Source organism: Balaenoptera acutorostrata, chromosome 8, assembly GCF_949987535.1.
Source record: "Balaenoptera acutorostrata chromosome 8, mBalAcu1.1, whole genome shotgun sequence".
NCBI classification, from domain to species: domain Eukaryota; kingdom Metazoa; phylum Chordata; class Mammalia; order Artiodactyla; family Balaenopteridae; genus Balaenoptera; species Balaenoptera acutorostrata.
The window spans coordinates 108,353,990-108,366,220 of NC_080071.1; the positions used below are offsets into that span (position 1 = coordinate 108,353,990).

Consider the following 12,231-nt stretch of genomic DNA (forward strand, 5'->3'; position numbering starts at 1 on the left):
TAATCTTAGGTCCATTTGCTGCTTTTCTTGGTGTAAAGTGTGAAGTATGGATCCAACTTATTTTTCCAAAGCAGAACATTAGCAAATGAGATCCTATAATCCATTTTTTCAAAAGCAACATATTATGTTGAACTACATATTAATCCTTGTGGAATGAAGCAAAAGCAGTGCTTAGAGGGAAGTTCATAGCCCTAAGTTTATATTAGAGGAGAGACTGAATTAGTTTGTTTCCAGTGTGTTAGTGAAAGAACAGAATAAATCCAAAGAAAAGGAGGGAGGAAGTAACAAAGATAAGAGTAAAAGTTAATGAAGTAGGAATTAAACATTCGTTTTAGAGGATTAAGAAATACAAAATGTGATTCGTTGAAAATACTAATAAAATAGGCAAACTTTTGGAAAGGTCAGTTGGAGAATCATACAAAGCATTGGCAATGATAAAGCAGGTATAAGTGTGGGTCAGTAGAGCTTTAAAGGGTAGTAGAAAACTATGACAATTTTATGTTAACAATTTTAAAACAAATTGGACAAATTTCTAGGGAAAAAACCTGTTTCTTCAAGAAGAACAAAAAAACCCAAGTAGTTTTAAGACTACTCATTAAATAATTTGAATCAGTACTTAAAACTCCATCCACCCCACCAAAAGCTAATTACTTAATTAAAATAGAAAAGATATCCAAAATCCCTACCGTGCTCAGACGGCTCTACATGCAAGTTGTGAAGCATGGGACAGTTCCCGTCTTACATAAACTCAGAGACCAGGAAGAGAGAAAGCTTCCCTCCCTGGTTTCATGTAGCTGTTGTAACCTTGGTACCAGAATCAGATGAGGTACAATACAGACATTCTGTGTATGTGACTGCGTGAGTCATGACAGCGGAGGTTGGATACTTTCAAACCTAATAGATGCAGCTCAGTACGTTTAGGAGAATAATCCTCTTATCTCAGAAGATGGAAGCAAAGCATTAAAACGTTCCAGAAACATTTTTGATAAATTCTTAGCGATTAGGAAAGAGTTTTCTTCACTTGTTGAAGTATAGTTTGTGAAATTCCAGAATTATTTTTTTACATGTGGCTCAAGATAGCAAAGCCTACCTCGTGCTTCTCTTGAGCATTGTGCTGTGTGTCCAAGACAGCAGATAAAGTGATCAAAGGGTATTTGCAGGTGGTTTTCTGTTTAGAGAACACCAAATAATCTACATGTAAATTGGTAGGATTAATAAAAGTTTAGCAAGATACCTAGAGTTAAGATCAAAATATAAGTCACATTCTTATTTGTCAACAAGTTAGACAATATAATTTAATAAACTGTATTGTGTATTAAAAAAAAGGCACCTTTGAATAAGTCTATAAAAATTGAATAAAACTTTTGGAAAAATTATAAGGCTTTATTGAAAGACGTTGAAGAAGGTGAAAAAGAGAAAACGCTAATGAATGGAAAGATCAATATCATAAAGCCGCCCCCCCTCCGCCCCCAGATTAACCCCAAATTCCACATTGCCAGTCAGAATTTCAACACGTCTTTTTATTACATCTTCACGTGCGCATATGCAAGAGAGCAGAGGGCTTTAGGGAAAAGTGGCTGGATTTGCCCTACCAATTAGGAAGGTAGTTTTGAAAAGCTACTCGCAACAGTGTATGTTGCACAGGATGGGCACATGGACTAATGCGGCAGACGCCACAGTGGAGAAAACGGACCCTTGCATGTATACAAGTACTTGTAAATGACAAAGATGGCTTTGTAGGTTAGTTAAGAAAGGGGTTAAGTAAATTTGTTTGGACCTTCGTTAGTCACACAGAAAAAGTAAAACGGATCTCTCCTTTACATCCTACAGAAAAATCACTTCCGTAACTGAGCTCACAGATAAAATGTTGAGCCAAACAGTAAGTTTTGGAAAAATATATACTCTATGATACGATTAAAAACATTAAAAAATATAAAATAATGCCATCTATTTCTTGGTTATGCAACTATGTATATTAAAAACATAAAGAAATGCTAGGGAATGATGACCACTGGCTTTGGGATCATGTTACCAAGTGTTGGGCGGGGGAGGTGGAGGACACAGGGACATAGCAAAGAAGATTTTTTTATTTTCTTAGCTGAGAGGGTTTGGATGATCACTTAAACAATCCTAAGAAATTAGACTCAGTTGTTTTTTCACGTTCAGTTTTCTTTGTGACTTCCTTAGCAGAGTAAAATGCCCTAGCTCACGCGTCGGCCCGCCAGGCAACCAGGCACAGGCATCTGAACCCGTGGTGGGACCTTGGACAAATTAAGTAACCCCCTTGCTTCTCTGCTTCCTCATGTGTAAAATGGGAATAATTACTTATATGTTGGTGTGAGGATTTTGAGTGCGCACATATATAGCTCGTAGTATCCTATATGATATAGCTCCTAATTTTAGTCTGGATTCTAGAACTTGTAGGTCTTTCATTCAACTGCTAATGAAAGTCATTGATTCTTTCTAGTTTTCTTTCTTTCTTCCTTTTTTTTTTTTTTTAATTAAGTGCAGTGCTTTCTTTTATTGCTCCTTACTTTCCTTTCTTGAACCTTTTCAAGCCTTAGGATTTGTTTTTCCGTGTTGCCTTTCTGCAAGCTTTCTCAGTTGATGAGGTAGATGTGCTTTTGAACAGTGTAAGCAGCCAGTGGGAGTTCAAATTGTTTTGTGTTTTCCCCATCAGATTGCTCTTCCGATTGAATTATGGAAGTTGGGGCATTTGTGCCCCTTTGAAAACAAAGAAACCCTGAATTTTTAAAAGTTTAATTCCTCATCATTCTAGCCTTACCATCAGTGATTTTGTATTTATGAATCCATTTTTATTTTTATGGTTTCATGCTTTAATAATTGGAGTTAACACATTGCTTTACTTACAATGGCAAATATTCTTCATAAATGCCTATGACATTGCATTATTTTTAGGTCATTCCTCTAGGTATTCCTAATATTGATTCTTTCTATAAATGTCATCTTTTTGCAGCCTAGAAACTTGCTGGCATACATGCTTTTAAAATAGAAGTTTAATGCTACATAGCAAGACACATTTATTCTCCAGGATGCTGTAGCTTTTGTTGATTGCTGAGTTAAGAAGGTTTTTTTGGTTTATTTTGAATTTACTCTTTTTTTTTTTTTTTTTTTTCTATAGTAGTTTTCTGAAGATGACAGCTAATATTCTTTCCTGCTTTTGGAAATTTGACAGATATGTCGGCAATGAACAGGAGAGAGAATTTAATCTGAAAAAAAATTGTGGAAAAAACCCTCAAGTGACTATCACCTCCCCATCTGAAAATAGAATATGCTAAAACAATTGAAAGCAAAGCACCTGATGGGTTCCTGAGTCCCTCTGAGGAGTTTCTGACGTGTCTGTAGAATTTGTGTGTGCACACAGGGACGCGTGTCAGGACCACACGTGGGAGACCAGCTCCCCTGGAGGTGGCTCAGCCCTTACCCCTTGCCCGAGGAGTGGTCGCGCTTAATTGGAAACATTACGGAAGCACTGTTTTTGCCGTGTCCTCCAGGTCGGATCCGCACGCGACGGCAGAGCTCTGGGAGCGCCACCAATGTCACCTCCACGCCTTCCGACAGTCGGGGCCGCAGCCGCGCCAAAGTGGTCTCACAGTCCCAGCGTAAGAAGTATATTTTATGCTCTCTGCTCTCTTAGTTTTATCCAACAGCCATTCTGCAGCTGAAAATTTATAGTATTTTCATCGACTTCAGGGAAAAACACATTTCTGTGGCTCTAAGACACTGTGAATAATCTTGATGTTTGTTGGATGCTTACAAGACGGGGTATTCCAGTGTACCTGTGTCCCCTTTCCAGGCGATTTACATTTTGTATCCTTAGGCAGTAAACATTGAAATGCAGTTTCCCTCCCCTCAAGCCTCCCAAAGTGAATCGTACCTGGGCTGGGACCCATTTTGCTGTTGATGAGGGATCCTGATGTCATTCAAGAGCAGCTCGGGGGGAGATGACTTCATGCCGAGGTCTCTTCCCAGCGGCAATAAGTACATCCATTCAAAGCTGCCCCCGTCACCCGCTGCGCTAACACGTCACCCTGCTCCTGTCCTCCTGCCAGTGTGGGCTCTCGCTTCGCTCGGCTGCCCTCGCTTCCATTGCTGCTTCTCTGTGTATGTTGAGTCACCTGATTTGTTAACATCAGCCATGAAAGCAGCCGTGGACGGGATGAGCGTTCTGATCTCTCTTAGGACTCAGGCCTCTAGTGTCTCACTTCCCAGCCTCCCGGTCCGTGCACGTGGAGTGGGGCGGGGGGTCAGGGCCCTCCTGGGCAGGCGCCCACGGCAGAGGTGCTCGTCAGCTGACGGGGTCGGCCTCCTTCGTGGCCCCGGGAGCTGTGTGGCTTGTGTAGAGAGCGGCTAGTCTGAGGCCAAACCTTAGCTTCTCTCTTAGGTGTTGAGAATGCCTTCCTCAGCTCTTCCTGAATTTAGATGCTTTCCCCATGTCCCTTTGATAACTGGAGTCCTCATGTTAAAAGAAGCTTATTTCCTTTCTGAAAAGAAAGTGCAAGGTCAGACATATTGCTGTGAGACGACAGCACCCAGGCTTGTTTGTCTGACGCAGAAGCCCATGCTTTTAGTGTGTTACACAATACCACACAGCATAGGTTGTGCAGGGTAGTCCAGAAGCTTCTGCCTGGGGAGTAGTGTGCAGGCCCTGGTTATTCTGGTGAACCCTAGTGATACCTGGAGTCACAGATAGGTATAATACTCTGGCCATGACCTCATACATATGAGTCGGGTCTTATCGCAAAAAAAATTTTTCTTGGCTAAAAATGTTCGAGACTCAGAATATAGGTCAATACGTTGAAATTGAGTTGAATAAAAAAATGTTTTAACCCTTTAGCTGTATAGGGTTGTTTCCTTTCTTGGACAGTGAGGGCTGAACAGTATTTTCCATTTCTTTATTTCTGCTGTTTCTTGGCATTGGCTTCTGCAAGGGTCCCTGCCCCTAGCTGGGTCCTCTGCTTAAGAGCTGGTGCAAATAAAGTTCCTTCTGTAGTGGGGGATGATAGAGCTTTAATTTTTCAGTCTTATAAAAATACTGCACCTTGCCTTGGGGATCCACTTGAAAAGCTCATCAGTTTTGTTTTTACTCACCAAATTCCACTCAAGGGAAAGAGACAACACCAGCAAATGATTAAGCCTGGACCTTAAACTTACATATATAAATCAAATATTCTTTTAAAAATTATTTTAATAGGTAGATAGGAGCACATCTAGATAGTTTACGAATGTAGCTATACTAGCATTCATAGTTCTGGTTTAAGAGTAAGTAGATTTCGTTAATATTAAATTTAGGACAGTTAACAGTTGGCATCTTTTGGATGGTTGAGGACTTAAATATGTGAGGATTAATGTTTAAATATTGGAGAATTTGGCATGAGACGTTCAGATGAGACGACCTAGTAGCAGTTTCTTCCACTTGGTTGATGTCTCTGGAGCAACTCCTGTGTGGTGAGCACCGTGTGCAGGGGTGGAGATACACAGACGGTGAGATGCAGTCGCTTCTGCCAGGCTGCTCAGAGCCAGAGCGCAGGTGCCCCCGAAGGGCCCGGCATCTTCTCTGCATCTCGTCCGCCTGGCACTGTGCCTGGCGCATGGTAGGTTCATAAGTGTTTCATGAGCAGATCTGAAATAAATGCTAATACAGTATGATGTGTATAAAGTAAAAAGTACGAAAATAGGCTAGGAGGAACAAGACCTAGAAAAACAGCTCTTTTGCTAATGTGTTTGTGAACAAAGGCATTTGTGCTGTGTTGCATGCTGACCTTCTGTATTGTGTTATTGTCTTTTAATCCACTTTTTGCCTGTCCTTTGGTCTGCTCTCATAATCAAGGATCCAGATCTGCTAATCCTGCTGGTGGTAAGCCATTTCTCTTCTTGCTTTTTTTTTTTTGTTTTTTGCATTCTCCCTCACCCCATGTTCCTTGCACAATATTAATTTCTCTCTTTATTATAAGCTTAGTTAATCTTTCTGCATTTTTTCTGTATGTTCAGATTCTAGAGTTTGAAATGGATTTCTTTTCTCCTTTTATACAGCTTAATAGTTTATTTGTGTGCTCAAATTTTATGGGCAAAATTAATAGATCCTGAGACATGTTCTTCATGGGAACGTGCACTGATAATTTTATAATGAATTTCACTTAAATTGTAGTTAAATCATTGTAGTACTAATTTTTGTAAGTAGTCATCTTAGTGATTTTTGAATGATGGAGGGGTGTGTGTGTGTGTGTGTGTGTGTGTGTGTGTGTGTGTCTGTTTAATTTCCAGGTAAGTGTTATTTCGAAGGTTTTTCCCTCTGGGTCATTCTGTTCTGCTACATGATAAGGAACACTTGGTATTTGCGAATTTTATTGCCTTCTCTGCTTAAGGAGATGATCTAAGTTAATGACTGCCATTTGGGTGTATTGGTACGATCCTTAAAATTTTGCTGCTTTCTTTAAGAAAGAATTTTGTTTTACAAGAAATGGTTATATAGGTATGTAGTCACTTAGCCATTTATAAAAATTACTAACCATATTATGATTTTAATTTCTAATTTTCTTGCATTCACATCAGGGAATGTTTTCTACATAATTTCTACCTTTGTAAAAGGTTTTTGAGATTTCCTTTGAGGCTTAGTGCATAGTCAGTTTTTGTACTATTCCTGTATGGAAATGTGAAAAGAATGTGTATTCTGTTTGTTGGACTATACATTGTGTGTATATGTGGGAGGTGTGTTTATACATATCTGTATAATTTTGACTGCATGCTCTGCCAGTTTCTGAGTAGTGTATTAATCTTTCATTAGTATTAGTCTTTCTGAGAGGTATATTAATAATTATGGCCTTTTCAATCTCTCTGTATTTTTATCATTTTTGTGTTTTCTATCTCAAAGCTATGTTACGTGGAGCATAAAGTTTCATGATTATTATGTCTTTAAGGATAATTATTCTTTAAAATATGAAACATCCTTTTTTCTCTTTTAATGCTGTTTTTTATTCTGTTTTGTTGTTTTGTTTTATGTATGTTGTTTGTCTCTTATAAACAACATACAGTTGAATTTCATTTCAGTTTTTTAAACCAATCCAGGAATCTGTCTTTTAATAGTTGAATTTAATCCAGCCACATTTATTATGATTACCGATATGTTTGAGCTTATTCTTATCATTTTATCTTGTGATTTCTGTTTACCATATTTCTTCCTCCTTTTCCATTTGTTAGATTAATGGAGTCTTCCATTAGTGTTTAAGAAATTTTTGTTATATTTCTACTCTTTCAGCCATTTTTTAACATACTAACTCCTACAGAAGACAAACCAGTTAATAAATAAACGCCTTTGTGATTATTTGTAGAAATTTGCTGTGCAACTGAGAGGCTTTTTGTACTCAACCTGAGCCTGCTCTTTTGAATCAGAAATTTTGCAGCCATTTCTGTAGAACTCCATCTTTAATTCTCCTGTGTATAAATACTCTTTTATGATAATTTGATGTTCCTTTATGCTCCTTAGTTTTTGAAAAATTAGTGATGTTACCAACTAGAAAGCTATTTTTATATAAAATTCTCTTGGTATTTGATCCAAACTAATGTGTAAACTGACTTCTGAAATTACTGTAATTTATTTCTTGATTTACATCCATTATTCAATTCTGTTTCGCTTCATTTTTAGCTGGCAGCCGATCAAATTCCCCAGGGAAATTGTTGGGAAGTGGTTACAGTGGCCTTGCTGGGGGTTCCTCGAGAGGCCCACCTGCAACACCCTCTTCGGAAAAACGAAGCAAGATTCCCAGGAGTCAGGGATGTAGCCGAGAAACAAGTCCAAACCGCATAGGATTAGGTGAGAATTCTCAACGATCTTGAAACACCATTCCCAACCTGGTCATAATTTTAATTATAATCTGATGACTTTGTCTCCTGTGGGAAATAGCTGTTTTTGAACCGAGGATGTCACTTTGCCTGTGTTAAAGAGACATTTCAGTTTGTGCTTTTTACAGATGATAGCAGGTTCAGTTTTCAGTTAGGACTAACAAATATGTGGGGTTTACCTTCACACAGATGGGAAAGAATTACACCATTGTGGGCTTCTGTGGGTTAGAGTTATTTTGCAAAACATTAACCTGGGGGAATGGGCGGGCTTTTTTCCTGCACAAGAGCACTGTTGCTTTTTCATTTGTCTTTCACTGATTAGCAATAAATAGCCATTAACCTATATAAATTTTCAGAAGTAATTTGTAGGGTCCACATTTATTTTGATTTTGCTCTTCTCTAACCCAGTTGGTGAAAATTATCATCACAGAATAGGTGTAGTTGTTACTTTTGACATAATGTTGTTCAAACATAAAAACCAAGAAGAGAAAAACTGGGTATATATAGTGTTTATTTTTGTGTTGTAGTGTTTAGTTTCTTTGTAGTAGGATTTTATATGAATGACTCTCAGCAGCTTAACAGTCTTTTACTCTATTAAAATCTAATTTGTATGCTACCTTTTTAATAAAACGGTTAGAAGTCTTGTGATCTATTGTGAAAAATCTGTGTTCATACTCTTATATTCTCACCTGCTTTCTAAGTGTAAAAACCTACTAATGGGAAATCAGAATACTGTATTCTTTAGTCCTGTTGGCTTACCTTTCTCATATATTCATTTATCTCCTCAACAACTTTTACTGAATACTGAAATGTTTACTGTGATGTGCTAGGCACATGTTGTTAGACCTTATGATTAGAAGATAAATGCAGTAGATTTAGCTTCTGACTTCAAAGAGCTTGTGGTCTTAGAGGTGAAAATGTAAGACAGTATGACAGATACCCTGGCAGGTGCTCTGGGACCATAGAACAGGAATGTCTGCCGCAGTGCTCCTAGGTTTCCTGCCAGGGGAGCCTTCCCAGAATCGGTCCTGTTTTGATGAGGTGTATAAGGTGGCACTAGGTGGGGTGGGGAGATGAGGCAGAAAGGAGCCTGTGCAGAAACGGTCAGACGAGAGGGAGCGTCGTGCGCCCTGGGACCGCTAGTGGTTTACCTGACGATAGCCGAGGATGTTTGTCACGGTGGGTGGGAGATGGGGGCAGAGGGACTGGTAGGGTCCAGCTCACGAATGTCCTTGAAGGCTCCCTGAGCTTCGAGAAGGCGGTGGGGGGGCAGGTATTTAAGAAGTAGAATCGAAAGGACTTGGTTTGACCAACATTTCCGAAGCAAGTGAGAAATGTAATCAAGCCGTGGTTTTGTTAAAATGCCGCGTGATGCTGACCTTCTGTGGGCATTGCGGAACATGGTCCCTGAGCTGACCAGTTATCTGCATCCAGTGATAGCAAGTAATGTGGATACGACCAGAGAAAATATCATGACTGCAATATCTACTGATAAATTTCATATTTGTTGTTGTCACATATGTATATTTGGATCTGGTTTTGTTTGGAAAATACATTTGATTTCAAACCTAGGCTTGAGGTTTCAGCTGTCCTTTTCCCACAATTAGTTAAGTTTATAGGATGTTTCTTGGTGATCCTGACTCGTTTCATACCGCTAAAAATTCTTTTCTTTTTTGGGATTTTACTTTTTAAATTTATTAAAGATGCCATTTTTACCTTCTTCTTGAAATTGGGAAATAATCCAACCTCGATTATCTAACATGACTCTAGGACCTGGTAGGCTATGGTCTTAAGTATGAAGTTTGCATTGTGGATAGTTGGAAAGACAACATTTAATAAGCCTTTGAAAGAAGTCCTGTGGAACGTCATCCATCAGTAAGAACTAAATAGGAGCCTGTTAACCTTCCAAAGCGTTCTTATTTGAAATATCATTTTGAAGAAAGTTGTTTCCTTGATGCTCGTTAAGGGGATTAGTTGTGGATGGAGCTTTGAGGTCATACATACAATTCTGATTAAAGAAGATAGTTCATTTACATTTTTGCACATTGTGAGAATATACATACACAGATATAAAATATATATGAGTAAAATACATCTTTCCACGGTTTTCCTCTAGTACCGCTTAGAGATTCCATTTTATGGGGTGTCAGATATGTTAGCATTTTTCTGTAATAGAGTGTATATTTCTTTGATCATTTAGTATATACTGGGTATATGTCTATGTGTCTAAACATTTGGTTCATTGTATAGCAACTTTAAATATAAATATTCAAAAAAAAGTAGGAGCATCTTTTAAGAATATTTTCTATAATCCCCAAACCAGTTAATAGTTTTCATCATAGCTTGGAATTTGCCCTGAGAAATAATTCTAGTTATCTGCAAATTGTATTTGGTTCAACTATGCCTTTTTTTGTTTGAAATAATATTTCTTAACTAAATTTTCCTGTCTCACCTGTGATAAAGATGATGTCAGAGCTCTTTTTCTTTAGCATTTAAGGTTTCTTAAGCAAAATGGGATGTAATTCCTGTTGGATAACTAAGAAACAAAACCCTGCCACGCCCTTCTTTCTGAAATGTATTCCTTCATAAACTGAGCAAATGGAGGAGTGTGTGTGTAGATTGTTTCCTTCTACGTGTGACTTAGGGTAAAGTCACACGAACAGCTGACATCTACAGCAGTCACGTTTTGGAAGTTGCCTTTGGTTCCCTTGTTCTCCCAACTGTCTACTGAAAAGGCTATGAATACATTGGACTTTCTGCCCCTAACAGTCTGTGGATATGCATTTAAAGTGTTCTCAGATGATTTTCTGGTTAAATGTGTTTTGAAAAAAATTAAAATTAATAATTCCTTTTAGCTCTTTGTTAGATTAGACTACTGTGTGCAAGACCAAGACATGAGAATGTCTAGGCTAGAGAGACGTTTCATGTCTTTAACTTCTGGGAGTTTTCATTGTTCCTCTTGTACTTCTGCTTTTGATAGGAATTCTGGTAGGATCCTTCCTTGAAAGACAAAAGTCAGGAGTTCCCTTAAAACTCTATAAAGGTAGAGTGTCGCTCAAGGAATGAAAACCAGTCAGAGGGTTTTCCAGGCTTCCCAGCGTTCCGTGCAGGACTCCAGAACTCCCTGAGAAGCCTGCCTGCTTTTAGAAAGCTCACGCGGCAGGTGTGTTTTATCGTCTCTCCCTCCTCCTCCAAAACCTGTTCCCACACAGAATGCTCACTCTTGGCACTCAGTACACACACAGGGTGATTCGGTATGTTGTGGTGTAGTTTTGACGCCTAATCAATTAGTCTTTGTAAAAATCGTTAATGTGTATACTTACTTTAAATCCTCCTTGTAGGTTAGTCTTTGGAAGTGGTGTTGCAAGTAAAGGGGAACTTTTTCCTCTTGTGTTTTAAATTATCCAACATTTGAACTGTTGATTTCACCGCTAAGTGTACTTTAATGAAGTTTGGGGCCAAACCGTGCACAGAATTGTAAACAGAATTCTTTTTCTCCGTGTTCCTACCGGCCATATGTTAAAGAAGGTGGTCAGGACAGATGGGTGAATGAACGTTCTCTGGGCCAAATACGAGGACGGTAGACCTCGTTAAGAGTTATGATTGTTGTTATTTCACATCGCGTCTACCTGTTCCTTCTCACGCTCTTCATTGACCTCACAAAGCAAGCTCAGCCCGGGGAGGGAGCAGAGATTCCCCACTGCTGTAACATAGCTGCTAACTTAAAGAAGGGAGTGAGAACTATGTGAAAATTCAGACATAATTGGGCAAGAGCTCTAAGAAAATGGTCAGCTAAGCATGCCCATGTGTGAAGACCTATCAGGACTGTCCTTACTGCTTTTTGATGATTGTTTTGGAGTGGCCAGTGGAATAATACAAGGTTTTCACGTATGCCTTCCAGCAGGGACCGCAGACGTACCTACGTACGTACCTTATCTCACGGTACCCTTTTCATTTAAATAGTGGGGACTCTCTCTCTCTCTCTCTCTCACCTTCCTAAGTGGAGGCTGAGATCTAGACCGGCTGAGTGGCTGGACCAGTGAGCTAGCATGGAGCTGGAGAGGGCATTTCTACATTAGATGTGGTAGTGGCCCCCCTAAGGACTCCTTTGTAGGTTTTATGCAACTTTTCATTTATTGACAGGGTCAGTAGATACTCCCTAGTTTTTTAAGTTTAATTTAGCACCTGTTGCTTTGGCCTTCATTGTAGGAGCAGGAGGTGTTTAGAATGTTATCAAGAATTGCTTGATAAATTGTCACTACTACTCTGAGTGAAAACTCAGTGCTTCCATGTCACTATAGCAAAATGAAGGAGAGTTTAGGAATTCCTAGAGAATTCCAAATGAAGCCCCATTTTGACTGATAGCTGAGA

The 12,231-nt window shown here is 39.0% G+C and overlaps 1 protein-coding gene across 2 annotated transcripts in view; it reads left to right on the forward strand.

The window, feature by feature from the left end:
* CLASP1 (cytoplasmic linker associated protein 1) overlaps positions 1–12,231 on the forward strand; it is a 264,971-nt gene that overhangs the window by 174,113 nt on the left and 78,627 nt on the right. Inside the window, exons 24-26 of one of the 2 annotated variants that reach the window (XM_057550862.1) lie at positions 3,516–3,623; positions 5,852–5,878; positions 7,664–7,831. In XM_057550862.1, the coding sequence (XP_057406845.1) occupies positions 3,516–3,623; positions 5,852–5,878; positions 7,664–7,831 (303 nt within the window). The remainder of the gene's footprint in view (positions 1–3,515; positions 3,624–5,851; positions 5,879–7,663; positions 7,832–12,231) is intronic. The other variant, XM_057550863.1, reaches the window with a different exon arrangement.